At 54.7% G+C, this 24,335-nt stretch overlaps 2 protein-coding genes across 9 annotated transcripts in view; one reads left to right on the top strand and one right to left on the bottom strand.

The window, feature by feature from the left end:
- The window catches only part of RALGPS1 (Ral GEF with PH domain and SH3 binding motif 1), a 242,937-nt gene that overhangs the window by 116,206 nt on the left and 102,396 nt on the right, over positions 1-24,335 (top strand). The gene's annotated exons all lie outside the window — the stretch shown is intronic.
- The window catches only part of ANGPTL2 (angiopoietin like 2), a 33,187-nt gene continuing 9,500 nt past the window's right edge, over positions 649-24,335 (bottom strand). Inside the window, exons 2-6 of one of the 2 annotated variants that reach the window (XM_029920467.1) lie at positions 22,248-22,329; positions 19,301-20,166; positions 6,954-7,147; positions 4,779-5,049; positions 649-2,475 (exon numbers count right to left, since the gene is read on the bottom strand). In XM_029920467.1, the coding sequence (XP_029776327.1) occupies positions 2,276-2,475; positions 4,779-5,049; positions 6,954-7,147; positions 19,301-20,117 (1,482 nt within the window). In that variant the 5' untranslated portion in view covers positions 20,118-20,166; positions 22,248-22,329 and the 3' untranslated portion in view covers positions 649-2,275. Of the gene's footprint in view, positions 2,476-4,778; positions 5,050-6,953; positions 7,148-19,300; positions 20,167-22,013; positions 22,029-22,247; positions 22,330-24,335 lie in introns of those variants that run through there. The other variant, XM_029920468.1, reaches the window with a different exon arrangement.

Raw genomic sequence — 24,335 nt, 5'->3', positions numbered from 1 at the left:
GCCTTCAATCTTGGTCATCTGTTATTTTTCAGAGGGAGGAAAATTTGGGGTTTTCTTTAGTTCTATCCCTTAGTCTTCTCCTTCTTGGCTTTGGGGTTTCCTGCCATGCCTAGAGATGACTTCCCAGCCCACAGTTCTGTTTTTTCTGGCAGCTAGTGTGGACATCAGATTGGAACGAGGGAGATGGAGGCAGTGGGCTCCTGGTCCGGTGGGAAGCCTGTCGTAGTAGTTGAAGGGAGAGGAGACATGAAGACAGGGAAAAGTGCTTGCTTGGAAGGACGGATTGGCATTGGTGACGTGGGGGGAGAAGTCTTTGTTGACCCAAGTAATTGGTAAACGGTGCCTTTTGGTGAAATGGGCCCAGATCTGGGGGAAGGTGTTTCAGGGGTTGATTACACTGTCAGAGGTGCTTCTGGGACATTCAGTGAAGGCATCCGGGACATGGCTGTGAGGAGGTGAAGCCCCAGAGAGCCTTCGTGGCCTGTCTTGGGCCTTCTGATGGTGTAAGTGAAAACCAAAGATAGGGAGAGTGTGATTTAAACGATTTTGGTGTGTGTCCCTGGTGCAGAATCTGTTCCTGGTCTTACTCAAAGAGACTCTGATAGAAGGGGCCCCCCCAGGAAGGCATTCTAAACCAATAACATGGTGTAGATATGTCCAAATAGCACTGATGGCTTTTATTGCAGATTTGTGTCATTACAAGGATAATCTGGGAATATATTAAAAAAAAACCCTCCCTTTTATATACACAAAACATGCTACATGGTACACTTTGTGGGAATGCTGAGGTAATAGGCACACACCCAGACGTGGACAGTACCAAACGGTCCAGCATCTCGCACACCCCCATTCACACGCCCACCGGGGACGGTCTCACCTTCCTGACTCATCTCTTGCCTCCCTGCTTGGCAAGAGCCCCGGTAGTACTGAGTCTGACACTTCGTGGCCAACGGGACTCAGAAAGCCACGACGCTGCGATGCACCAGCCAAGGGGTCCGGTGGCTCCTGGTTATTCAGGAGCTCACGAGAGGTGGCCAGTTGTCATTGTTGTGGCACCTGTACTCCAGAGAAGTGTAGTTCGGGGATGAGATGCGGACTCTAGTCAGCCTGAGAGCACGGGACCTTTGGTCTGTAGCCATTCGGGGGGCCCCAATGATCGGGGGATGACTACTCTTCAGTTGAGTATCTCCTGGGCAAGGTAGGTTATTATTTCTGTGACGGTTAAAATGACACGTAGGCTAAAGTGTGAACGGAACTTACAAAACTGCGAGTACATGGTCTATGTGGCCGGGAGTTAGCTTTGGGGCCTGGCCTTCCCTTTCCTGACCAGAAACCTGGAGCCCAAACTGTCTCCTCCTCAGAGGTTTGCCTGGAAAGAAAGGATGATACGACAGAAAAGGACAGGAGCAGGTATGAAGAGTAGAGAAGAGTGGAGAAGGTTCCTGGAACCATATAGTGAGTGGCCAGCGACGGGTACAGAAGGTACTTCCTGAATGGTGTTGGATGAACGAGTGGATGAATGGATGGATGGCTGGATGGAGAAAAAGTCCTGAGAATGGGGGAAAGTATAGAAGTGGAGAGGGAAGGGGATTTTGAAATTTGATCAGGTGCCCAAAGGGGTTCTTCAGTGAGGAAGAAGGGAACCCCTATGTGAGTGAGCAGCGTGTAGACACTCCTGGAAGAATCCAGGCCCATGGGCACCAGGGATTCTTCTTTGAGTTAGAGCTACACAGTCTGGAGTCTGCTCTTAGACTCAAGTAACACGACGCGAGTGCAGTGCTTTTTTCTGAAGAGCCACGCTGTCGGTAACAACTTCAGCATCTGAGACTTGAATGTCTGTGTATTTAGGTCTATACCCAAACCTATGTATGTGTCTAGATATAGTACACGTGGTAGATATCTAAATGCATGTATACGTGGCATACACATCTGTGCATAAGCTCGGCTCACGCATGTGTATGTTATGAAGGTATTTTGCAGTTGGGTTTTTACTGTAGGGATTTAATATATTTAAAGAAGGACTTGTTTGTAGTCTTGTCCTTGTGTGGAAACATGAGGGGCTGTCTGATGCGAAGAAAAGCAGTAGGGACAGAGAATACTGGATTGATTCCATTCCATCATCTGCTGCGGTGACTTGGGAAAACAGAATCCGGCGGCCCCGTCCTCCCGGCCCCAAGGTGAACTGGCGGGGAGTTGAGTTGTCCCTGGTGCCGGGGCCAGCACGGCCAGGGCAGGCTCCTGGCGATGGCCGTGAGCGGTCAGGAGGGGAGTTGGCTTAGTGGAAGGTGTTGGGGTTGGGCCGGATCATCATCACCACTTTCTTGAGTGAGTAGGAGCCTCCTCGGAACTCAGCCCAGTAGACTCCGTCCTGGTAGCGGCTCCGGTAATGGCCCCCGCGGTACCAGACCCCGTTGAGGTTGGAGTGGGCGCAGGCGTTGTACCACCAGCCTCCCTTCTGGTAGTGGGCACAGTTTCCTGCAGGAGACAAGCGGGGGGGGGGGAGGCGGTCACAGGGAGGAGGCGGTTTTATCCAGGGACTTTAGCAGGGCCCTCCGGGAAGGAGGAGGAGGGGGCATTTGGAGCAAGAATGCTTGAGAGGTGGGCCAGGCTTCGGATTTGCTCCAACCTCTGAGGCTCGACCTTGTGACCGGCAAACTTACCAAGCCACCGAATTGTCGTTGTGAAATGGAGGTGAGCATGGTGCACTCCCGCACAGGACTGTGTGGGGACTGGACAGCCCAGGGCGCCCAGGGCTTGTGCAGAGGCCGCGCCCGGGGAGGTTCGAATGGGAAGCAAAAACGACCTGGGGTGGGCGGGGGAGCCGCCAAAGTGTTGGGAGGAATTTTTTGAGTTGCAACTGTTGGATCAAGATTTTTATAGAATGACAAAGGAAGTGTTTAAGATGAAATGCTCCTCTCTTCCTCCCAGCCTGTATTCCAGCCAAGTATTTTTTTTATGATTTCACAAAAGAGAGAGATTTTCATAAAACTTCTGGCACTGTCATCTCACGCTGGACTTTGCTGCCAAGGACAAGCAGTTCGGAACAACAGTGAACGTGCGGGCAAGGTGCGGGCGGCCGTGCAGGGGCACTGGCCTTCTCCGGGAGGAAGAGGAAGAGGAGCCACGAGCTGCCTGGGCTGCTCTTAGTTAACAGAGGGGTCCGCAGGTTCCCGAGCAGGCCTGAGAGGGGGACCCCCACCTCAGAGGAGGGGCCGCCTCAGTCAGGTTTGTGGGTTGGGGCCCAGTGGGGCCGCTGGCCCTGCTCCTGCTGAGGCCTTGGGGTGAGGCAAGGAGGCTGCAGGCTGGCTGAGGCCAGAAGCCCAGGGGAGAGTCCGCTCAGGCCCCCACAGCGCCTGCAGCCCAGCCCGGCGTTTCCCTTGGGCTCGTTTAGGCTGTCACTCGAGGCTAGGGACCAAAGGGCAGTGCTTGGGTTTGGAGAGCAGAGAGAGCCCTTGGCATGCCATAGCCAGCCTCCCATGTGAGCTGAGGCCCCTCCTCCGCTTGTCATGCATGCCTCCGGGGACAGGGAGCTCACTGCCTTGCCACCCGCTGAGGGTGCTGTTGGACAGGCCTGATGATTGGGGCCATAGAACAGTCTTCTCCCTGCATCCACGATGGCCCTCGAGGGAGGCCGTCACAGTCCCAGTGTGCCCAGAATCTGACCGGCCCCAAGGGTACTCTTCCTGCCCTGCTCTTCTGGAAGTCTCCGTAACCCTGGCCTAAGAAGGCATAGTGTCTCATCATAGGCCCCTTCCATGCCAGTCAGCAGGTGGAGGTGACTGCATGCCCCCCAGCGTTGTGAGACCAGCCTGCTGGAGTGTGGCTGCCGGGGGGCCCTGGAGTGAGGAGCTCCCTCCTCAGCATGGAGGGACAGAGCTTGCCTGGGAAATGCAGGTGGTTTCTGGGACCTTAAAGAGGAGGGAAGTGGCCTGCAGACCAGGGTGCAGGGAGGGGCCAGGTCTGCCCGATGAGGACAGACAGAGGTAGGGTTGACACCTCAGACAGGGGCAGCGCCTTGCTGGCTTTGCCAAGCAGCTGGGGCCCAGAGGCCCGCAGCTCAGGAAACTGGGTGTGGGGCCTGGAGAGGCTTAATCGTTTGTGTGCCTCTTACAATATACTGCTTTTTCCCTCATTTTTTAAAAAATTTAATGAAGTCTTCCTAGTAAAGACCTGGCTTTGAGGCACGTGGCCCTGGACAAATCACTTCATGCCTCCTACCTGGTTTCCCCCAGCAGCTCCCTTGCTGCACTGTGTTAACAGTACATGCCAGTGATAGGAGCCACAAAGACTGCCTGCTTGGACTGAGCCCTCGCTGCCAAGTCTGAGACCAAGCACTCGAGGTTCATTCTCTCTAGCCTTCTCACCACCCTGCAAGGCAGGCATTGTCCTCATTTCCAGCTGTGGAAACGAGACCCAGAGAGATTAGTTAGCAGCATGCCCAAGGACACGTGACTGGCAGGAGGCGGGGCCGGTGTTGTTACCAGGCGTGTGGCCCAGAGTCCATGGAGACGTGTGACGTGAGGGCTTGGCCGAGTGGCCCACAAATCTGTAATTCGTATCCCTCTTTACCTCTCCCTCTTTGTAAATGCCACTCTAACCCAACTTTGTGAAGGGGGCCTGTGGGCAGTGGGCAGAGGAATGGGTTTTCAGGGAGTAGGAACAGGGTCGGGCTGCTGGGCCCTGGGACCTTCCTGTTCCCGGGCCCTGCCTCAGAAGCTCTGGCGTTAACTGAGCCCTTTGCCCTGGCCTGCGCCTGGGTTTGAGCGTGTGGGTCCTACCTGTATAGACATCATGGTCTCTGTCCAGGGTGGTGAACTGCTTGCCGTTATGCCACGTGAAGGAGTCTCCAGCATTGCCGTTGTAGCGGCCCAGCCTCAGCTTGTAATACTCGCTCTCGGGCTCTAGGCGGAAGCTGGCATATTCTGCGAAGACTTTGCGGCCAGACCAGTCCTCCATGGTCACCAGCAGTTTGTAGTTGCCTTGGTTCGTCAGCCAGTAGATGTTCTCCAGGCCCAGCCAGTACTCGCCATCGATGTTCCCAAACCCTTGCTGGGGAAGACGGAGGAGAGCTAGTGAGGAACACGCAGTGTCCTCGGCCAGCAGGGCCCCACTCTTGGATGCTCAGCCCCGGACAGAGGAGATCAGAAATGCCCAGAGCATATGGCAGGTCTGGGTTCAAGTCCCCACTTCCGCACTTGGCGGTGACTTGATGTGTCTCTTTTCCTGTGTGAGCCTCAGTCACGCACCATTCAGGACTACGGAAGGAGTGCCTACTGTGTGCTCGGTGTCATGTGAACACGGGGGACACTGTGTTGCCTTTCCTACAGGGTCGCTGAAGGAACACACCTACTGTGCTAAACCGAGAGCCTAACACACAGTAGGCATGCAACAGAGTTCCTTGGACAAAGCCTTACCTTCTCTGAGCTTCACTGTCCCTCTCTGGGACGGAGCTGTGTGGGAGGGTCCGTGTAAACTCTAAGGCACTAGACAGGTCTGAGCTGTGACAGACACATGCTCCATCTGCCCGGGCTCCCTTCTAGGTCTGAAATCAGTGGTTTTAGTATGGTTTTTAAATTGAGTTTAAGGAGTCATTAGCTAGATAGTGGCCTCTCAATGTCTTAAAAATAGATCGGCTCATTAATGATAATAATCAATATTTAGTGAGCCTTACAGTGTATTGGCACTGTTCTCAGGACTTTATGTAGGCTACATTATTTTTTTTAAATGTTTTTTATTTATTTTTGAGAGACAGAGACAGTGCAAGCAGGGGAGGGTCAGAGAGAGAGGGAGATACAGAATCTGAAGCAGGCTCCAGGCTCTGGGCTAGCTGTCAGCACAGAGCCCGATGCGGGGCTTGAACTAGGTTATGTTATTAATCCTTGTGCTAGGTACAGCTCTAAGAGCTAGGTGCTGTTATTATCCTTGCTAGTAACGGGGAACCGAGGCCCAGGGTGAGAGAGCCTGAGGGTGAGTCAGGATTTGAACGAGGCACCCAGTCTTAACGACTGTGTGCTCCTGCCCCTGGGGAAAAGAATATGGGCAGGAGGAAGGGGTGAAGGAGCGAGACTTCCGAAGGCAGAGGAGAGAAAGAAAGCAAAGACACAGGCTGGGCGGGAGGTGGGTTGGGAGCAACAAGGACAGGCAGGAGCCACGCAAAGCCACGCACAGGTGTCGTGGCCTGGGTCGCTCGTAAGCTTTGGTGTCAGAGGCCTAGGCTCACTGCTCTGTGCAGCCCCGGGCAAGTTATTTCACCTTTTCATCTGTAAACCGGGTCCACACCCGTGGCTTCCACCTGGGCCTGGTGGGACATTAAAGCAGGTAATGGATGGAAGCACTCGGCGTGGCGCCTGGCAGGTGGCGGTGGCATTTGGTGAGCTAAGCTACTTTTGCCATCCTTAGTACCACCCCTGTCACCTGGCAGATGTATGCCTGAGCCCAGTGGCCTGTCCTACCACCCGGATGAGCGGTCAGCTTCCTGGGAATTAGGGCCTAGTATTCCCGTGTTTGCCTGTGGCAGGCCCTTGGGACATGTCCCTTCTGGGCTTCGAGACCAGGTCTTCCCCCCTGGAAGCCCCAGCTGGGAATAGGATGCTCCCCATACCCAGGCTCGGATAAGCCCCCCCACCCCGCCACCCCCCCACGCCAGCAATTCTAAATTCCCACCGTGTCCATGGCCTTTTGCGGTCTGTACCTAACTCATGTCATGTAGCAGTCACTGGCGGCAGGCGGGGCAGGGGCTGCTGGTCCTCACCATCCCTGGTGGGTTTGCAAAACTGACCTCGTCAGTGTCTTCTTCACTTCAAGTGTTAATAGCACGGGGCCACCAACGCCTTGACAGGTCAGCCTGCACCTTCCCTCCACGTGCACCTTCCCTGCACCTCCCTGGTCGGTCAGGACTCTTGGGGTGGCCCAGTGGGTTTGGGGGCAGCCCAGACAGGGCCCGGGGCTCTCACCTTGTACGTCTCCCAGTTCCTGAAGAAGTTGACAGAGCCGTCCAGGCGTCTCTGGATGACGGTCCAGCCCCCAGGGTCGTGTCTCTGGTCACACCACACCTGCATGAGGCGGTTGGTGTTCTCTGGCTTTACCAGGTAGATGGAGCTGGTGTCGTGGCCATCCTCCAAGGCCTGCAAACAGTCTCTCCACGGGCCTGGGGACACAGATGTGTGCATGTCACAGACCTCCCCGTTGCCTGGCCATGGGTCACGTTTTCACATGCCTCTCACACCAGGCTGCACCCCAAAGCAAGCACAGCCTCAGGCAGGACTCCAGCTGGGAGCCACAGGCCGGTCGTGAGAGGGGACTGGCTTTAGTCTTGTAAGTTCAAGAAATAACGGGATATAAAGGCAAGAGCCTGGGGCCAGGGGTCAGGGTGCCTGGGTTCCCAGCCCACTTTTAGCTCCTTCACAGCGTGATTTGGGCAAGCTTCCCTACCTCTGCGAACCCTCAGTTTCCCTGGCTTGTAGAAGGAGATCATATTTACCTCACTCAAGGTTGTGAGGATTGCTGAGACCCTTTGTGTAGAGTTCCTGGAATGCTTTACCTTTTAGTTGGTTATATTGTGGAAAGGCACACGTGCGTACCACAGTGTAGCAGCATAAGGCACTGTCCGGGCTCAGTCGGCCCCGCCCCAGACACAGAGATGGGCGCTGCCTTCCTGAGTCCCATGGGCTGAGATTGGCCCTTGCCAACCACCTAGTGCTAAGAAAATGTCATCTTATTCTTCCTATTAATGTGTGTGTTTATTCTAACAACTGTTTACTGAGCCCCGCCCTCGCAGGTGCTGTGCTGGGTAGTGGAAGCCTAGGGCAGGGTTCAGGGCGGCTCTGGTGCCCAGCGAGGGGAGGGCTGACCTCACCAGCCTCTCTCAACTTGAACTCCTGTGCATTCCTACCCTTTCCCTTTTGCGTGTCAGGGAGGGGCGTCGGCCGAAGTTGTAACCGGCTTTTCCTGCGTAGCTCTAACTTCTCAGATTCCTTCCTGGTTAGACTTGGGCTTGGTTAGTCCACACGTGATAGTTAAATGAGAAGAATTTGGTGGTTTTTTGTTTTTGTTTTTGTTTTTTTTCTAGACAGTTCAGGTGGGCTTTTCCTGAGGCCTTGTACTGTGCTCCAGCTTCCCCACTCGCCAAGCCTGATGGGAGGGCAGAGCCGGCTCGCTCACCCTGCCCCGCCCCCAGGACCTGATCTAGCCCCTCGAAGATGGGGGTCAGGTCGCTGTGGGAGCTTCCTGCTGACAGTTACTCCCCAGGGAGATCTTCTCACCCATTCCTGCACTTGTTCGCCAGCCCTGTCCGCCCCAGGGGTCGGGGCGAGACCCCCGGCACCAGCCAGGCAGCAGCTTCCCTGTTTGCCTCTTGCCTCTAACATCCTGGGGAAGGGGAGGCCAGACCTCCAGAAAGAGCATTCAGGAAGGAGGAAAAGGTTTTGCTTGTATTTGGCCCCCAGCCCCAGGGACCAGGGCAGAGAAGAGGAGTGTGTCCCCCACGGCTGGAGCAGAGCACGCAGCGGGGCGCGGGAGGGCTCCTGGCGCTCTCCCAGCTCACAAGCACAGGGGAGGCTGTGGCAGTGTCTGAGGGGAATGCTGGTGACAGAGGGCCGGCAGAGGCCTGGAAAACACCCCCAAAAGTGAGCAGCCAGCCCCCTTCCTGCAGGGCCTCCGCGGGGCTCCGGTAGGGCTCTCGGAGGCACCACGTCTGGGGGCGCAGAGTGGTGGGTGGGTGTCCCGGCTTCCAGCCGGAGCTGCTTTTGTGGGTGCTGCCCATGCTTTAGGCTTCACCTCTGACATTTCTACAGAGGACTCTTTTTAAAAGGCAAGTGTTTTAAAGTGTGAAGTAGCTAGTAGTCACCCATTGGACAGATGAGGAGATCGGAGCCTGGGGACATCAGGTGACACCCCTAAAGCCGGGTGGTTTATATGGCAGACCCAGTGCCTGAGCCCAGGTGGCCTGGGTGGTCCAGAGCCCACAGGCTAAAGCTCTCTTCTTTCTCCCCAACCAGAGGGAACTCCAGGGTGGGGGGCCCAGGCTGACTTACATCTGTGTCCCTAGGACAATTCTTAATCTTTGCAGTCAGCCAGGTTTAAAAAATAAACATTTACACTTCTTTGTCAAGAAGTTTTCAAAGATTTTATTAAAGATACGTTTTTCTTCTCTGCTTACCTTTGGTATCCCTCGCCTATTTTCAACTATTTTAGTATGTTTTATGGTGTAGAATGTCCTCCCCCCCTTAAGGCAAATCTGGCAGTTTTTTCCTTTAAGACTTTCCCGAATCATGGAATAGGAATAAACCAGAAAAGAGGAGTTTCGTATTTTCTGCTGTTACAAAACAAACAGACAAACAATTCTGCGTGTCTCCTGCTCGCTGCACTTGGCCTGAATCTCAGGACTCATCAGCTTCCATCAGTTACCACATTTCTAGACTGGTTTCCCTCTGAAGCCCTTGCAGAGCGTTAGCTAACACGCTCCCTTTTCTCCCATGAAGGCACCAGTGACAAAGGTCAGAAAATTAAACAATGGATGAAAAGGAGTCAGAAAAAATACTTAGCAGTGGAAGACTGGCCGCAGTAAAATGATCAGGGAGCAGAAGACGGCAGCAGTGAGACAATCGTGTGGCTCCATTAAAATGGCTGATTCCAATGGGAAACCCGTAACTGATATGAATGCAGGAGTCAGGAGCCCTCAGCTCAAATCGTGGGGACTTCATTGCCTCGCATTGTGTCCTTGAGCCTCAGTTTCTTCTTCTGTAGATGGGTCATGAACCCCCCTGTTCTGGGGGCCCTGCAAACACAAGAGCGCCCAGAATGGGGCCCGCTCTCTCTCATTCTTTTCTCTGCTGGATGAAAGCTGATGGTTTTGAAATTGTCCACTCCCTGTCTCCCCACAGCCATGTACACACAGCCATGTCACTGTCTTTGCTTTTCAATTTCCAAGACTCGGGCGCCTGGGTGGCTCAGTCGGTTAGGCATCCAACTTTAGCTCAGGTCATGATCTCGCAGTTCATGGGTTCTAGCCCCGTGTTGGGCCCTGTGCTGACAGCTAGCTCAGAGCCTGGAACCTGCCTTCGAATTCTGTATCTCCTTTTCTCTCTGATCCTCCCGTTTGTTCGTTCTCTCTCTCTCTCTCTCTCCCTCTCTCTCTCTCCCTCTCTCTCTCTCTCTCTCTCTCTCTCTCTCTTTCTCTCTCTCAAAAATAAATAAAACATTAAAAAATTAAAAAAAAATTTCTAAGACTAAAATGTACAGTGATTTACTGGTAGACGTTTTCCACAAAGCACAGTTTAGAAGTCACAGCTTCAGTGGAGAGGCCCCCAGAGATACACTGCAGTGAAGAATGGAAATCCTTTTTGTCAATGAAACTACATTTCAGTGCGCCATGAGCAGGGCGCTTCCCCTGGAGCAGTGCAAGGTGCCCGGGCAGTGTTTCGCTTGGCTCCTCTTCTGAAAGGGCAGCGTTGCCCGGAGCATCAGGCCAGCACTAACTCAGCAGCACCAAGGCTCCGAGCGGAGTGGCGCCCGACCTCATCTCTATGAAGACCGTATTTACACTCTCAGCAGAGCTGCAGCCAGAACGTTTCACGTGAAGGGAAGTGCAGTCGCCGTGGCCGAGCTGAGCCTGCGCGGTTCCTCAGAGAAGCAGCGCGGGGTGTGGAAAGCACGCAGGACCTGGAACCGGGAGGCCTCGGGGAGAAGGGATCCTGGCAGTGGCCACACAAAGCATTCAGGTCTTGGGCCACCAAACCTCAGCGTCACACCCGGTGAGGGTTGGAGGTAGCAGGTTTGGGTCCTCTCATTGCTTCCTTCTTCGTCTCTGGGGTTCTTGCACACCAGAAACATAGCCTCCTGGGAAGCTGGGAACCACTTCTTGATGGCTGATTGCACGCTCAGTGTGCCCTGTGAAGTGCCTTTCTGGAGCCTGCAGCCAGGCCAGACCCCAGTTTCCTCTCCGGGTCAGGGGCAGACCACTCAGCCTGACCTCCCCACTCATGTCCCCGTGGAGAATGGGTTACCAACTGCATCAGCTGTCAGTGCAGTCACTCCTCGGGCTGAGGAATCAGGGCCCCTTGAATATCTGACCACGCCCACTGGCAGCACCCCGGAGGCCTGGAGCTAAGACGTGGGTAGACAGTGATGGCTCTTCTCCCTGGCTGCTTCTGAGTCCCTCCTGGCCACCAGCTGGACCAGACCATGTGGCTGGCCGGCAGCCTGACTGGCCTTTTTGACCCATAAACCCAAGTCTCAGGACTTGACCACCCAAGGCCAGGCAGAGGCCCTGTGGCCTGTGGGAAATGTTCTAGGAATGTTTTAGTTCGGACGAAGGCACCAGGGAGAGGCTTCCGCAACAGCACCGAGACACACTGCTTTTTCGTGGAGAACGGTACGCTGTTTTCAATTATTCTCACCGATGATCTGTCTCCAAAAAGTCTTTGTGCCACTCCCTGAAACATTTTTCTAGCAGGAGAACTGACTAGTTGTTGAGATTGGGTCTGGAATTTCCTATCCAAATTCATCCATCAGAGAGCCAAGGCACGTGGACTGCTTAGGTGTGAGTCCTATCCCGGCCAGCGTTAGGACTCGCTGCGCGTCCCGGAAGGATTACGTTGCTGCTTGAGGCTTCTTTATCCAGAAGGCTCAGATAAGACATATTTTGGTCGTGAACATGTGTATTCCATGTCAGTTACCACTTTTTCCCCAAACCAGAATACGGAACATGAACCTCAACATAGAAACAGCCGGTGCGTTCCCAAAGGCACCTGAAGTTCCCGTAGGGGCGGGGAGCTGACGTCATAGGGGTCCTTTCTGGTGCTGCTGGGGCAAGGGTCCCGCACTCGTGCCCGCTGTGGAGACCGCTGTAGTCCGCGGACGATGGGCACGGTGCCTGGGGCCGATGAGCCTTTTGGGAGCTTAGGAAAGTATTTGAGGCCTAAAAAAACTTATTGGCTCTAAAACATGAAAACTGCAAAATCAAAGTTTATAAGTACGTAATTAAATTTCTACAAAGTGGGACATCTTGTCAAGTTCATTAATTGTTCAATTTAGCCTTCATAAAAATGTTATTACTTTTGAAAACAATTTGTAGGGTAGATTTTCCTCACTTCCCAAGAATTCCTGAACATGCCTGATGTTTGCCGAGAAATCAGAGCCAGCCATAAATTAATTGTATTACTCTTGGCCAAATAATTTCGAGAGCAAAATTTGAAAAATCCGTTCAAAATTTTTTACAGTGAAAGTTATATTAGATATGCGAGGTGGGCGTGTTTCAGTGGGTGTGAGACACCCGGAGACTTCCCAAGTAGGAGCTCCCGGGGCCCTCGAAGAGCGTGAAGGGGTCCCGTTTCTGCCTGTTTGACTTCAGGATGAACAGACTTGGCAGGATTGCTTCCCAAAGGACACTTAGGAAAGCATTGGGCCCACTGCTAGGCTTTCATCAGTACCTTGGGCAGGAGGAGAAAGACGGGCTTTAAAGCAATTTAAAAGGAAAAGAGGTTCGCCCTGGAGGGGCTGTGGTAGGCTCACTGTAGGCAGAGCTGAGTGGCACATTGTGGCTCCCAGGACTGGTGGGGGCAAAGCCCGGAGTTCCCTGGGTTCAGCGGTCAGCGGCGCCCGAGCCTGCCCCGGGGAGGGATGTCCCTGGACCCAGAGGTGGGCAGCTCACCGAGCCTCCCTAGGTATGGCGATGAGAAGGAGCAGGCCTCTCTCAGCCCAGGGGCTTCACACGGGCTTTCACTTCCTCCTCAGAAGCCCCTGCAACAGTGAGGGGACCAAGCCGCCGGGAGACCACACGTCTGGGAAGGGGAGGCTCTAGGGTTAGAACTCACGTCTGCCTTCCAGGCCTGCTCCTCCCTGCTGCCGTGTGCCGAGTCTGTGTCACCGAGCTAGGACCGCTGGGGGCCCCGTCTCTCCATCAGTCAGTCTCTGAGATCCTTCTGGGTGGGAGCCTCATCGGGGCACAGCTGAGCGTCCATCTTGCCAGTCTAGCGCCTGAGAGTCACGTAGGGCCCCACGCACCTCCCCCCGTCTCCTCTGCTTTCCTCGCGGCGTGAGCTGCGGTCTCTGTTCTCTCCGTCCTGTTCTTCGCGCTCTGAGAATCAATGATGAGTCCGTCTGGAAACAGGGGCCCCACAGCAGAGGATCATCAGGCTCCAAACCAAACCTGGGAAGGTGCGGACAGTCTGTCGTAGGCGGTCTGCCGGTCGTCTCTGGCAAGTGCCAGATGATTGGATTTTCTGCTCTTTTGGCCGTTACTCTGGACAGACCCCCTAGAATATCTTAATTTCAGCAGTTAGAGGGGTTTCTTTTGGTTTGGTTTGGTTTTTTTTTTTTCAAGACATTAGTCATTTAAACTAAAATTTTCTTTTTCTTAGCAAAATGTCTCTGTACAAACAGTAATTCTAACTTAAATTATTGTATTAAAAAATCAAAGGAAAATCACTTATTCATTTGAAAAAAAAAAAAAAGGATTACATGAAACCGTCCCAGCTCCTGTGGCTCCACTGGTGCGTCCTGAGGTCCAAGGCCAGGATCGGCCCGCTTCTTTGCTTAAGGCGCTCCCCTTCCAGGGTCATCCAGGCCAAGTTGAGACGTTACTTGTCAGCGGCGCACTTCCCGCCGCGGACTCAATGAACCGAACCCCCTGTTCTAGACACCTAGTAGCACGATGCTAGCTTACTTCTGCGTTATCAGTCTCTTTCCTCCCGGGGGGGGGAGTGGGGCATCTCGGGGTAACGATGCAGTCCACTGCACAGAGTCACCCCGGCAAACCATCTGCGGCGCCCGAGCTGCTGCCCGTGCCCACGTGCCGGGATTGTCCGGACGGCTCTCAGTCTGCCAAGTGCCAAGCTGTTGGGATTTCCAGGCCACACACGCCAGATCACCACTTTTAATAGTAACAAGTTGATAGTTTTTTCCTCGGGGCTGTAAAGAGCCTGAGCATGCAGCCAAAAGTCTTCCTCAGGAAACGCCCGAGAAACGCGGTGGGTGGGGGGGGCTTGCCGCACACTCACAGGGTCTCTGTGATCCATTCCCCGAGTCTCCGAGGAGAAAAGAGAAAACAGAGCCAGAAGGCAGATGACCCACCTCGAACTCCAGTGGCTTTTGTTTATGAAGAAGCTAGCAAAGAATGCTCTTTGAAATGTCACTGGATTACGTCGTGTGTAATGAATTTGAGAATCTTATTTTGTTCCGCAGTAACACTTCAGGAACAAGACAGCATAGTATAGTGAAAACAGCCCAAGCCCTGGGGGCAGGAGACCTGGGTTGGGTTTTGCATCAGCTTCAGAAAACTGGAAGGAAGAGCCGGCAGTGGCTGCGGTCACCCTCACGTGCTCACAAGTCCCGGTGCCTCTCCAAGTCCCTACAGAGCTTCAGGCTCGGGAGCCCAGTCGCTAGAGCTGGTCTGCACACGGGACCAACAGCCTTTCATCTGGGTTGACAGTCGCTGACCTCCAGAAAGAAGGGAAGCCACAGTGCAACCTATCTCGTTCTCTATTTTAAATCCACAATCTCTAACATACGTATGTCCTGCCTCACAGGAGGAAGGAAGTAAAATACAGCAGGGAAAATCCACTGAGGAAAACACTCAAGTTGTCTGTGCTGCACCCCGCCCCCACCCGGCGCCGGCCATAGAGCATCTGTTGGGGGGAAACGGGTGGTCTCCGTGTTGGCAGCGGAGCCATGTGGTTACCGCCTAATGTGGCCCCAAGAACAGATCGCCTCTGCTGATTTTTATATAGTTAATGTGTTTAAAGAAATCAGGACTTCAGATTTTGTCATACGTTGAAATGCTGAATAGAAATAAACCCAGAGCATTTGTCCAGATTCAGCACAAATTAAAAATCCGATTTCTCTGCAGCTTCAGTTGGGCCCATTTCCTGGAAGTCTGGTGCATATTATGTTTTCTGTGGGAGAGCTCAGTTGTGTTAGACATCCTGCAGTGTGATGCTAACGCCGTTCTGCTTTATCTTCTCTTTTTCTTCTATTTTTTTGCATCTCAGGGTTATGATGCAGTCTGCTACATGAATTCACCACAACAGCCCATTTGTACGACTGGGAGCTGGCCACAGGTGGTTGGTTGGGTTGGTTCCTCCCAGGCCTGAGGGAGGGGCCACGTGGGAGTGATGGGTTTGTAGTGACGGTGTCTTGTGTTAAGAGTTCTTAGAGCAAACCCACCAACTCCCAGCTCTGTTCCCAGGGCTCTTTTACAAGGAGGTGCTTGGAGCTCGGTGCACGGAAGAGTGACGGCGGGTCACGTCCCAGGCAGCTGGCACTCGGGGCCAAGTTAAGCGTTTACAGAGTGATTTTCCCACCAGTTCCCCTCCAGCCTTTCCACGGCAACCTGCACTATCCCAGAATGGCTAAGTCAGACCCGGGTGAGCCTTGGCTGAGCCACTCACTAGTGGGGTGGTCTTGGCTGAGCTGCTTAACCTCTCGGAACCTCAACGTCCTGGAAGCTCTGAGTCCAGGGACCGATCTTGACTCTGCCACCGCCAGGCTCTGGGATGATAAGGTCCCCGATTAAGCTCTAATCTTTTCTGATTCTGTGGTCTCCTCTTTATCCTTTGAGAAACAAATTGTGCTGATGATCTCGGGACAGAAAACAGCTAGAAATGCCTACAACCGTTGGTTTTTAAGGATTTGTTTCAGGCAGGGCCTTGCTGCAGCCACTGGTGCTAATGCTGCCCGTCCTGCTCTGACCAGGGGCCGGGTGCCGTGGCAGGACGGCTGGCATGTGCACAGCTGTGCCTGCACGGAGCCGAGGGACCGTGTCCCAAGCGTCCCAGACCAACCTGGGAGAAGGCCGGCACTGAGGCTGCATCCTGTCCATTCCGATGCCTCTTCATGACCCCTGCGGCCTTCCTCTGTGGCAGACCTGGTTGATGTGTATGTGAGTACGTGTGCGTGTGTGTATGTGTCCAGGGCACACGGGTGGAGAAGGAGGTCAGGGGATGTGTGAGAGTTAGAAAGCGGAGAGGAAAAAAAGAAGGGTGGGCAGCAACAGCCGGCTCGCCGGGAGAAAGGGCCACAGGCAGGGCCATTTGGCGCAGGCCTTGTCGAAGCATCATCCTAACTGAGACACCCTAAGAACCTGAGTGAGACCCAGAGAAGCCAGGAGCTGCCTGGGCCTCGCTCCCTCAGGCTCTCAGTGGCCTGGGCCTGGCCTGGGGCCAGCCTGTTACTGTCTGGCTGGGAGTGAGCTGGTGAGTGCAGCTCCAGATAAGCCGCTGCCGTGGCTCCCTCAGTCCCCGGGAAGGGCCTGCTGTGGGCTCAGCGGCCCAGACAAGGAGGAGGAGAGCCGATGGCTCTGAGGTTTTGGGATGAAAGTTTCAGAAGCTGCCGAGGCTTGCACGCGAAGGTATTTCTGGTCCAGTGCTGCCCCTGGGAACCAAGGACCTCAGGGCTGAAAGCACAGAGGGTTTGTCTTCCAGGCCCAGAGCCTGGAGCTCTCAGAGCAGGCCTGATAAGAGCTCCCTGCTGATTGGCTGAGAGGCCACTGCCTTTTCCTCCCCGAGTCGTCCAGCCCCAGGAAAGGACAGGGCCCTGCGGCCCATTCAGCTTCCACAGGTCCGGCTGACAACCTCTGGGGTGGGGAGGTGGGCCCCAGGGAATCTGTTACCAACAGTCCCTGCCAACATTTGGCAGGGCTTTGTTTTGTTTTGTTTTTTGAAGTAAATTATGTCCACACAAAGTCACTGCCATTCTCTCCCATGCAGGTGTGCTTCTTAAGTGGGAGAGAAAGTGGGTTTTTGGGTGTGTGCAGGGGCCTTGGAATGCACACAGCCCACGCTGAACTGTGAATGTGAAGAAGCAGGGGGTCCAGGCCATTTGAGATGCCCAGAGCAGGGCCATGGTCCCAGACGCATCTCCATCAGGGACCTTACCAGTAACTCTGTTGCCCAACTCCTCGGTCCACCTGGTAGACTCTTCCAGATCATTCCCGGAAGTCCCGTCTCTGTCCACCTTTTCCCTTCTACTCCAGGCAGACTCAGCCACCCATGCCACCTCAGTGTCCCCATAGCCCCAGCTCCGCCACTCTGCAAGGCACTTAGCATCCCACGGTATCACCACAGTGACCGCACAGCCCATGATTTTCACTGCGTTCCTGATTTCAGGTACCTCGCTGTGTTGGTCTCATCAGTTCCTACAATGTTCTGGTAATTTTGGCCTCGACAGATGCTCCCCCCAGAGAAATCCTTTTTCGGATCTGATGTGCCCCCTCGGGGGGATGGAACTGGTAGGCGCTGGAGGCATCCCAGTGCATTCATGCATCCTCCACCTCCCCCAGACAGAGTTCCTGCAGGTCAGCACCGAAGCTTTCGCTGGCTCCCCCAGGCCCGTGCTATGGCACAGAGTAGGGGCACCTCCGTTGTTGGCTGCTGCAGGTGACATAATATCACATGCCCGATTGCACTGAGTTTCCCCAACAACGCTGCAGTATCATAACTCCTGCCCCCATTTTCCAGAGGAGAAAAGTACAGCTCAAGCAGACCACTCACAAGAGATGAATGCAAACCTAGGTCTTTCTTCCTACACTCTGTCCCTCTCAGCTCAATTCAAGCTCAGGAATGTCCCGAAGTCATGGATTCAGAAACCAGAGATGCTTAGGCAAGAGGAGGTCTGTTGGGTAACCACTGAGGTCAGCCAGGCTCACGTCGGGGAGTATAACATTCAGCTGAGCCTTCATTTAGTGCCCAAAGGCACGTTTTACCCTCTGGGCATTCTGTCAAGACACATTAGCACACTCTGCCCGCTCTTTCGGAGCTTCTGATTTAAAACAGACACGTGTACAAGGAACCAGTCATCTGCTGTAGAATGCCGGCGCTAAAAAGGGACAGTTTGTTTATTTCGATCTCCTTGCTTCAAGAGAAAGAGACCAAAACGGAAGGAAACCCAGAGCTACCAAGTACTGAGACTTTCCATGGGCCCAGCACCATGCCACTTTTTTTTTTTTTTTTTGCAGTATTTCATCTAATCTTTGGGTAGGCATTATTTTGATCTATCCCCAGTTGACAGATTGAAACGGAGTAGACTGAGGCTCTGAGGGGCAAGGTGACTGGCCTCATGTCCCAGAGCTAACCAGTGGGGGAGTCAGAATTCGAATCCGCCCGTTCAAAGCCTACGCTCTGTGCCCGAAAATCCAGCGAGGGTTTTCTTGCGTGGTGCCGCAGGCAGCTGCTCCCGGCCACGGGCCTGCACGGTGTCCCCCTGCTCTTTTGCATGGGCCACCCCCCTTCTGGAATTAGCAAGGAGCTGCTCTTCCCAGGACTGGTGGTTATTTTCAGAAGTGTGAAATAAGTATAAAACAGGATACTTTCAGTAAAAATATCTCCCTGCTTGTATAAGGAAGTGGTACCAAAATCACTGACTTGGAGCAGATACATGGCTGGTTTCGGCAAAGATCAATCCAGTTCTCATCTGACAGCCCATCTGGAAGGCTCATAGGGTCCTGGATGGATGTGAGGCTGGGCTTCAGAGGGCTGGGCTCGTGCTCCCCCCAGACTCCCCGAGCACAGAGGAGTCAGCCCTAGATTTAAAGTGACAAGACCTGAATTCCAGTCCAGCCTGAGGAGCCTATGCCTGGGAGCAAGTTACTTATCTTTTCAGTTAACCTTCTACAAGGAGCTGCAGGAGTTAGTGATAGAATCAAAATCCACAGAAGTACCTGACGCCAGTACCTCCGTCAGGCTTTCAAGCTTCAAAACGTACCAAGTCACCACGTTCCTTCCCCATCACCGTATTCTGAGAATTACCTTGTTTAAGATGAAACATGTATTTAAGAGTATACGGAATCGTCACTAAAAATCCTAGACAGCAGCCGGCTCTAGGGAATGTGTGGAAAGTACGCCTTCCCATCCCCCAATCCCTGCAACGTGTTTATCATACCTTTGCTGTGATAAACACGTTCTTTTCCTTTAGCTGTTGGTTTCTTTGGTGAGCATTTACCTGTTGCCAGCTCCGTGCCGGGCATAGTGCAAGAGCTTGCAGGAGAGACCCTGCTTTTGCCAACACAGAGCATCTAACCCAGAGCCCAGAAAACTGCGGGCCCGGAGCTCTTGCCCGTCAGAAGCAGAGAACCCTTGTTCTCTTCTGAGACTCTCCTGGTTTCCTGGTTCTACCTCGGAGCATCCACCTAATGCACGTCCCCCCATCCCCCCGGCTTGGCCCGAGGGATCACCGGGGGATTGCGCAAGTCTCTTGGCGCGGCTTCAACTTGCCGTGGCTTTTCCCCCACTTGTGGTCTCAGCCAAGGGAAGCCTGGCACCTGGCTCTGAGGCCCAGATGGCACGGGCTCCCTCCCAGAAGGACTTACCCGACGGCTTGTCTGTGGAGGACGGGAGGCTGGTGAGGGTAGGCATGGTGGGCAGGGGCGGAGGCAGCACCTTCAGGTTCTGGTCACTCTGGATCTCGTTGGTAGAGATCTGATTGGTGATGCGGTTGTAGGGGGACGGCTGGTAGACCCGGGGCGGGGTGACGGGGGGCGGCTGGGGCAGGGGCCTGGCCGCGGGCACCCGCTGGCAGTGCTCCTCCAGCTGCGCGATGATCTCGGACTGGTTGTGGGCCAGCGTGGCCAGGTGCTGGTACTTGTGCTCCAGGTCCTTGTACTTGCTGGCCAGCTGCAGCATGTCGGCCGTCTGGTTGAGGATCCTGTTCTCCAGCTGGGAGAGCTCCAGCGCGTTGTCCCGCTTGCGGATGATCTCGTGCAGCAGCTGCATGTAGAGCTGCGTCACCCGCGAGTTCATGTTGCGGCTCTCCTTGCGCAGCAGCTTCACCTCGCTCACGATGCCGCCGTCCACCTCCACCAACTGCTGCAGCGTCTCGATCTGCCGCTTCTGCTTGAGCAGCTCGCTGTTGAGCAGCTCCAGCTCCTGCTTGTGCACCCGGTTCTCCAGGAGCACCTCGGGCTCCTTGGAGTTGACGCAGATGGCGCCCGTGACCCGCTGTTGGGGCACGATGAACGTGTAGGTGCACTTGTCCGAGGACTCGCCGGCCCGCTTGTACCTGTTCAGGTAAATGAACTCGCCGGGCGAGCCCTCCTCAGCGCCCTCCAAGCCTTCCTTCTGGCCTGCCGCTGCTCCCACGGCGGCCAGCAGCGCCAGCCACCAGTAGGTCACGCACCGCGGCCTCATGGTCCCTGCGAAACGGTGGTTCCTCTTCGCGAATGGAGCCTCCGAGAACCTGAAAGTAAACAGAAGGGAGATTCAGTAATGGTGCTGTCACTGCCAGCGGCCTGTGCCATAAATGAGCTCAGCCTCCTCGCCAGGCAGATCTTTCCAAAAATGTAGCTTCAGGAGGCAGCCCTTCTGGAAGCAGCAGAAGGAGACAGGCAGGTCTCGGCAGAGGTGGAAGGGAAATGGGAGGGGACCCGGGCATCTGGAGGCAGGAGGCCGCGGCCCTGCCACTCCCAGGGCCAGCCCCAAAGCCCAGCCCCCTGGCCGGGCTGCTGGCCCGAGCCTGAGCACCACCCAAGGGCAGCTCCCAGCCAGGACAGGGAGGCAGAGGAAGGCTCGTCCCGTCTTCCTTCTCTGCCTCACGCTCCTCGGGCCATTACATCTCCCCATTCTCCATGTTCCTAGTGCCTGGGCTTGCCCTGGGGAGCACCCGTCACTGTCGTGGTGCCTAGGGGTCCTGTGTGATCTCCTCTGCTGGACGCCACGCTCCATGAGGGCAGGTGCCATATCTGATCCCACCCTGCGTCCTCAGGGCGCTGCACCAAGCAGGCTTTCAGCAAATATTTGTTAAATGAGCGAATCGCTGGACGCGGCGTGGAATGTGTTCAGTTGGTAGTGGACAGTGTCAGTGGAAGGATGTGTCCAGCCACATGGCTTTGGTCTGTGTGCTAGCCAAGCTACAGAATCCAAACAGGAACAAACAACTGGGCTCTTCTAAATCCAAATATTTGTGATAGCCAGTAACGGCAGGGTCCCGGCCACTGCAACGTGATTAAAGCAGGCAGAAGCAGAAAACAGACACGTGTCTCCAGATTTGTTTCAGTTGTGCTCTTGGACCGATCGTCCCTTCACCAGATAGCCATTAGACCTCTCTGGTGTGCCAGGCAGTGCGCTGGCTGCTGGGCAGACAGTCATAAAGAGGCCAGGGGCAGCCCTGCCCTCATGGGGCTGATGCCCCGTGGCACAGGCCCTGGAGAGCCACTGAGCAGCAGGAGCGTACACTGTGACAGGGTAGGGCAGGGAACTGACCTAACCGGAGGATTCAAGAAAGCTTCCCTGAGAAAGTGACCTTTCCACTGACCCCGGGGGATGAGCAGGAGTCGGCCAGGCCAAGAGGGAGGGGATGGACGTGCACAGATCCCTCCCCTCGCCTGCTCAAGGACAGGGCCCCGGCAGCTCTTCCCCATCTCTCCTGCATGATCACATTTTTCCTGTAATCAGGCTGTTATTTCTCTCAACTTAAAGAAAATCAGTTCTCTCTTGACCTCACATCCCCTCTCAGCTCCAGTTCCATTTCCCTGCTCCCCATGTGAAAAAGCAAAACCCTCTGAGGAGTTGCCTATACCCAGTTTCCAGAAAGTCCCTGTCTTCCTGTTCTCTCTGGAGCCCACTCCCGTTAGGCCTGGCCCCTCGCCTCCCCTCCGAGTTCTCTGGACAGGATCTCCAGCGGCCTCACTTGCCAGACCCAGTGGCCAGCTCTTGGTGCTCATCAGGACTTGCCTCTCCTCATGGGGTGACATGGCCAATCACTCTGTCCTCAGACTTCCTTTCCCAACCATCACCCTTTCTTCCTCTCTCACTGGCTGCCCCTTCTGTCTCTTTTGCGGGTTCATCCTCCTGTTCCTGCCCTGGGGGACTCAGGGCTCAGTCCTCAGACCTCTTGTTTACCTCGGTGATCTCATCCAGTCTTGTGGCTTTCAAGCGCTGCTGACTCCCACATTTCTTTCTCCAGCCCACACCTCCCCTTGTGACTCCACATGCATACATCCAACCGCCCCTTGGACATTTCTACTCGACTTGTCTCCTAGGCCTCTCAGACTTAACTTGGCCAGGAGTGAACTGGCGGCCCCATACCTCCATCTGGCTTGTTCACCCGCCATGTTCTCCGATGTTGGTAAATGGCAGCTCCATTCTCCTAGTTGCTCAGCCCAACAACCTTGAAGTCATCCTTGACTCCTTTCCTTCTTTCGTGCCCCACACCTAATCACCACCAGGGGGTAATATCCAGGACGTATTCTCAGTATCCTGCCGCGCCCCCCCCCCCCCGACCTCCCCTATACCCCGATACAGCCCACCTTCCCTGCTCACCTGGTCCAACCTGGTCTGCTGCTGGACCTGCCCCTGCCCTTGCCTCCTGCAGTTTGTCTCCAACCCAGCAGCCGGAGTGATCCTTTAAAACAAAACAAAACAAAACAACAGTCTTATCTTGCGGCACCTGGCCAGCTCAGTTGAGTAAGCCTCTGACTCTTGGTTTCTGTTCAGGTCATGATCTCACGGCTCATGGGATTGAGCCCTGTGTCGGACTCCACGCTGACAGCCCAGAGCCTGCTCGAGCTTCTCTCTCTTTCTCTCTGCCTGTCCCCTGTTCATGCTTATGCTTTCTCTTTCTCTCAATCTCTCTCTCAAAATAAATAAATAAGCTTTAAAAAAAAAAAAGTCCCAGTCTTCAACTCAGAATCCTCTGGGAGATCCTCATCTTGGAAAAAAGTTCAGGAAGTCTCTCAGGCTCTCCCAACGCGGCCCCCTTCCCTCCCTGACCTGGTCGCTGACTCCCCTCATCCTTGCTCACGTGCTGTCGCTACCTCGGCTTCCTGGGCACTCCTTACACTCGCCAAGCACTCTTGTGACTCGGGATCTCTGTACAGTGTGCCCAGTCTAGAACACTCTTACCCCCCTTTCCTCACTGCTCACTCCCTTACCTCCCTCAGGTCTTTGCTGAGATATCACCTTCCCAGCGAGGCCTTCCCTGCTTATTTAAAATTGTGACCTTGCTGCCTTCCCCTCCAGGGTCCACATCACCAGTAGACAGAGAACGTTTCCCTGTTGCGCCCCATGAATGGAGCCGTCGCAAGGGCAGGGGCTTGTCTGCCCCCTTCGCAGTGCCAGGCACCTGACCTGGAACATGTAGACACTCAGTAGACATTCATGGACTGAATGCAAAGGTGCACCTGCCAACAGCTGGCGCACAGTGGGGAGGGCTATGGAGCGGCAGAGCCAGGGGGGCCTGTGCAGGTGGCCGCCCGAGGAGGCACCAGCCGCACAGGGGGAGGCTGTTTATGATATTTATCAGGAACACCCACAGAATCTGTTCACCAAGTGCTTGCTGTGTACCTGCTGCCGCTCAAAAGGCTTGTAAGCGTTTGCTACTTTAATGAATTCTGCAACATAGATATGTTAGGGTTCTGTTGTTATTTCCATTTTATAGATGAGGCAACTGAGACTCAGAGAGGCTCGGTGACTTCCCTAAGAGCACACAGCTGGAAGGTGGCAGGACTGGGGATAATTGGAGGGGCCAGGAAAGCTCCCCTGATCTGATCTCATGTACTCGAACCTTCAAACTCTCATGATGGCACAGAAATGCACTTAATCCAGTTGTTAGTAGTAAAAAAAAAAAGTATTTGCATCACCACTTTCTGACCTCACATTAATTTATGCTAAAACCAGCATGACCCAGAATGGAAGGTTTTGTCCCCCGCCGGCCCCTCTGGGGCAGCTCTGGTGAGCAGCCGAGGTTCAGGGGCCACCTTGTGCCAGCCGGTGCGCAGTCACAGAACACACCCCGGGCTCCCCAGAGACGCTCGGAACTCTTCTCTGGTTGAATGAAAGAGTCTAAGCATGGTTCCACGGCCAGTTCGGGCTCCAGACCAGGCGGAGAAAGGTGTGCAGCAGCCTCTGGTGTGGGCCGGGCTACGAGGTAGCGCTGCAGTGACGTTAGTAGAAACCAGGCTGAGTTTGTGAGTGATTGCCTGGTTTCCAACACACTCCGGCTGCCCCTGCGCCAGCCCACAGCCACTCCCGGCCCCGAACAATGAGGAGGAGCCGTGCCTCGGGCCAGGGTGGGCCTGCCGGGGCCACCCTCCCGTGGGCCGCTCACCTGCCGGTGCTGATGCTGGTGAGGGCCTCTGCTTTGGCCAGGAAACCTCCAGGGGCCCAGGGAGGCAACCTGGCTCCACGAAAGGGTTGGCTTCCCAACCTGCCCCGGGACCTGGCAGGGCGGCCCTGTTTATCACGGAGGCCTGTCCCCTCCCACACGTGGGCTCTCAGCTTCTCCAGCAAAGCCTGTGCCCTTGGGCTTGAGCTCCTAAAGGCTGAGCCTCTTCTATAAAATGGGGGTGATCCAACCCCCCCTTGCCCATGACATAAGGGACATAGAAATGCTACTACCTCACCTAGAGA

The sequence above is a fragment of the Suricata suricatta genome, chromosome 13 (genome assembly GCF_006229205.1).
Source record: "Suricata suricatta isolate VVHF042 chromosome 13, meerkat_22Aug2017_6uvM2_HiC, whole genome shotgun sequence".
NCBI lineage: Eukaryota > Metazoa > Chordata > Mammalia > Carnivora > Herpestidae > Suricata > Suricata suricatta.
Note: the sequence above shows the minus strand (reverse complement) of the source record. Positions and strands in the feature narration are given on the sequence as shown.